Source organism: Camelus ferus, chromosome X (genome assembly GCF_009834535.1).
Source record: "Camelus ferus isolate YT-003-E chromosome X, BCGSAC_Cfer_1.0, whole genome shotgun sequence".
NCBI classification, from domain to species: Eukaryota; Metazoa; Chordata; class Mammalia; order Artiodactyla; family Camelidae; genus Camelus; species Camelus ferus.
Window position 1 is genome coordinate 87,145,115 of NC_045732.1, and position 3,967 is coordinate 87,149,081.

Genomic DNA, 3,967 nt, shown 5'->3' on the forward strand with positions numbered 1-3,967 from the left:
CCTTTCTCCCAGAGGCATGGTGAGCTTGGTCTCCAGGATCCGCAGTGATGTGTAAAAAGCGGCCACGACCCCCGAAGCCGCAGAGAGCCCCCGCCCCTCCCCCCGAGGCCCGCCCCGGCTCGCAGGTGAATGGCTGGCCCGCACAAAGGAAGCCGGTTGGAAATGTGGAATTCGGACCAATTTACGGGAGATTCTGTCGCCCAGAGTCCAGCAGACCTCAAGCAAAGAAACCTGTGGTCAGGAGTGGATGAGGATAAAAAACAGTCCACCGGGCCGAGTTTATTGGAAAGCCCGAGTTTAGTTATTCTGGGATAGCGAGGTAACAGGATTAGAGGGATTAAGGAAATCACCTCAAACAGCTGAGGAGGGGGTGAAAAAACACTGGTTCTATTTGTTTTCTTCTTAGGCCCCAAACAGATACACTGGGGCCGTGTGGCCAGGCGCGAAACGAAAGGCCTTTCGGGGGGCACAGTGGAATGCCCAAGGGTCAGGGACTGAGGGAGAGTTGGGGGAAGGAAGGAGTCGAAAGCGGGCTCGAGGCTGGGGATGAGAGGGAGCCTCTGGTGGAAAACAAGTTTACCGAGTTGACAAGTCAAAAAGAAAAAGCCACTGGAGAAGTTTGACGCTCTTTTAAAATGTTAAGAGGGACTTTTCAAAAACACACCTTCCAGTGTTGAATGCTGGCTCCGCCGCCGCGGTTGAAACGTACTTGTTTCCTGCCAAGGATTCTTGTAACCATTTATTTTTAATAGACTAATTGAGATTTCCGAAGGGTTTTCGTTTTGTAAATATTTCAGCTTGGCTCGAGTGTCTTCCCGCCCCAGTGCACAAAGGTAAAGGTGCGGCTTTGGGGGCCGGTGTCCGCGGCCGCGGCGGTCCCTCCCCGCCCGGGCGGGCTCTCCTCCCGCGGCCGCTCGCCGCGATCAACAGGTGCGTGGCCGCGGGGTGCTCGCCGCAGCCAGCGTGTGCTCGCTCCCAGGAGACGCTCTCAGGAAGACAGACCGCTTTCTCCTCAGTTTCAGTTGAAAATATCGGGAGCCGCAGCGTTTGGGATCACCAGAAGAAACCATTTCAGATCACGCTCGCCTCCCCCCAGGACCCCGCTCCCACCCGGCCCCGCGACCGGACCACGATCAGAACACCGAATGCTGGTCCCCTCCCCAACCCGCACCTAAAGTTTCAGGCCCGCAAAATTACCAGGACTCCACCATGTTGGTTATAAAATTTATTGATCTCTCATTTAGGAATTAAGAGTAAAACCTTGAAAAACCTGAAACAAAATAGCCCCTTCCCTACCACCCAAACGAAATCCAAATACATTAGCGCGACGAAATATCCAACAAATCACGGCAGAAATCACCAACTCAACAGCCTAAATGCGGACTGGACAGAAGGTGTCCCGCGGCCAGGGGCGGCGAGGCGGCAGACACACGCACACCTGGCTATAAATTAACAGCGGCCTTAGCTGCCGCGCGACTCCGCGCGGTCAGCCCCCCCAAAGCCCACGAGGAAAACAGATGCAACGCGACTGGGGGAGGAGGCGTTGCAGTTCTCAGGCTAGCCTCCCCTGAGAGTACGTCTCTCCCATTCACTCACTCCTCGGCTAACTGCAAACTAAAGAGACAACATTTTCAAATGCAACAGAAAAACCCAGGAACCCAGGAGGAGGAGGAGGGGGGCGGCTTTTTCTTTGCAAACAACACAGCGATTCCCAGCCTACAAAAGGGGAGGGAGGGGCAGGCGAGCTCTAGAAAGTCCCATTTCCGCCGCTCCGGACTCTTTGCTTTTGTACAAAACCCGACAGCTACAGCAAAACTTTCTGTCCTCCCCAGCATCGGTACAAGGCAACAGTCCCAGGCAAGCAAAGCTAAACAACAAGGCGTCCCAACTCGGGGGTGCGGGGTCGGGGTGGGGCGGAGGGGCGGCGAGCGCAGGCCGGCGCTCAGATGTGGGTCAGAGGCACCGTTCCGTTGACGGCAGTCCCGGCGCCCTGGTAGTGCTGGTGCACGCTGTGCAGGCGGCCGCCCGGTAGCGGCGAGGCGGCGTCGGCCGCGTCTCCGCCAGGCGGCAGGTACATGCTGATCATGTCGCGCAGGTCGCCGAGGCACGCGCGCTGCGAGTGCGACGCGATGGCGGGAGGCGGCGAGCTGGGCTCGGTCTTCACCACCGTGCCCATAGGGCCCAGGCTCATGGCGGCGGCGGCGGCCGCGGCGGCCGCGGCGGTGGCGGGCTGCTGCCCGTAGGCGGCGGCCGCGGCGGCCGCGGCTGAGGGCGCCATGCCCCCGTAGCCCGAGGCGGCGGCGGCCGCCGCGGCGGCGTTCATGTAGCTCTGGGCGCCCGGCGGCATCATGGGGCTGTACTGCAGGCCGGCCATGTCGTAGCGGTGCATCTGCGGCAGCGCGGGCGGCGGCGGCGGGCTGCTCATGGTCGCGGGCTGCGCGTAGCCCAGCTGCTCCTGCACCAGCGAGTACGCGCCGTTGGCCCAGCCGTTCACGTGTGTGTATGTGTCCAGGCGCTGGCCCACGCCCACCGGGCTGCTGGCGGCCGCGGCGGCAGCAGCCGCGGCTGCGGCAGCTGCAGCGCCGGGGGGCAGCAGGCCGCCGGGTAGGGAGTACTTGTCCTTCTTGAGCAGCGTCTTGGTCTTGCGGCGCGGCCGGTACTTGTAGTCCGGGTACTCTTTCATGTGCACGGCGCGCAGCCGCTTGGCCTCGTCGATGAACGGCCGCTTCTCGGCGTCGGTCAGCAGTTTCCAGTCGGCGCCCAAGCGCTTGCTGATCTCAGAGTTGTGCATCTTGGGGTTCTCCAGGGCCATCTTGCGCCGCTGCCCGCGGGACCACACCATGAAGGCGTTCATGGGCCGCTTCACGCGGTCCTGATCGCTGCCCCCGCCGCCGCCGCCGGCGCTCACGCCACCGCCGCTGCCGCCGCCTGCGTTCGCGCCGCCGGCTGCGTTCGCACTGTTCTTGCCCGCACCGCCCGGGGCTGCGGGGCCGCCCGCGCCTGCCGCCGGGGTGGGTGGCCCCACCGGGTTCTTGAGCTCAGTCTCCAGCAGGCTGTACATGGCCGGGGCGGGAAGAAGGTGCGCCAGAGTGGCGGGAGGAGAAGGCGCTCCCGGGGCTGGAGCGGCCACGGTGAAAAGGCCCGGGGACTCCGTCGGTGGGGTGCTTGGGGGCCGGTGGGCCAGCGGGTCGGGCGGGAAGGGCAGGCTTGCTGAAGTGCTCCGCGCCAAGTCAGCGGGAACCCGCAGGCTACTCGCACCTGAGGCGTTGTCTCGGGCTGGTCGCATTCGCAGTCTGGCCGGGCGCTCGCCAGGCCTCTTATATACCTGCTCCGATCCCCCGGGGTTGGGGCTCGGTCCGCCCCTCGCCACCGGGAGGCCTAGTGATTGACAGGCTCGCAGTGATGCGCCCTGGCCAATCATCACGGAGCCCCCGTTCGGCCCCGCAGGAAAAAAAAGTTCGGGGAGTCCTTTCGTTCACCCCCCACGCCCCTCTTGGGCCCGGTGACGTGATGAGAGTTATTCAGGAGGCGGGAGTCCCGGAGAGCCGCTCAGAGACCACCAATTAGGGTCTCAAAAAAGTTTGAAAGAACGAAACTGGAGGAGGTGACGGAGGGGGGAGGGGGCGCGGGAGCAGGTTTCGGGGAGAGGGGACAGAGGGGCGCCCACGGGGTTCAGAAAACAACTTTGCAGCCCTGTCAGGGCCAAGGGGCTCCCGGTCCCGGGGCCACCCTGCGAAGCTTCCCGCTGTCTGAGCGGAGGTCCTCCAATCGCTTCTGCTGCCAGCGCTAGGGACACTGGGCATCGCCAGCTACCCAAGAGGGCTTGGGGACTCAGAGCGCAGCGGAGGTACCCTGGGCTGCGGCTCCAAAAGCCCTCCCTGGAACCAGCTTCTGTCCAGCCCGATCCTCCGTCGGGAAGCCGCGAGCCCGCGCACCCAGGACAGAGCGGGCGTCAGGGACCGGGGCA

General features: G+C 63.4%; 1 protein-coding gene across 2 annotated transcripts; it reads right to left on the reverse strand.

Annotated features, from left to right (window-relative positions):
• Window positions 1–1,278: 1,278 nt before the first annotated feature.
• SOX3 (SRY-box transcription factor 3) lies at window positions 1,279–3,455 on the reverse strand. Of its 2 annotated transcripts, XM_032474514.1 has the most exons (2): window positions 2,274–3,175; window positions 1,279–2,186 (listed from the first exon to the last, which is right to left on the reverse strand). In XM_032474514.1, exons 1-2 carry the CDS (start codon window positions 3,059–3,061, stop codon window positions 1,943–1,945), a joined length of 1,032 nt encoding a protein of 343 aa, XP_032330405.1. In that variant the 5' UTR covers window positions 3,062–3,175; the 3' UTR covers window positions 1,279–1,942. The 2 variants fall into 2 exon arrangements, with proteins under 2 accessions (XP_032330405.1, XP_032330404.1); XM_032474513.1 differs by having other exon boundaries at window positions 1,279–3,455.
• Window positions 3,456–3,967: the final 512 nt, after the last annotated feature.

Coding starts and splice junctions, on each gene's coding strand:
- SOX3 (XM_032474513.1), bottom strand. CDS start 3,421: ATGATTGGCCAGGGCGCATCACTGCGAGCCTGTCAATCACTAGGCCTC.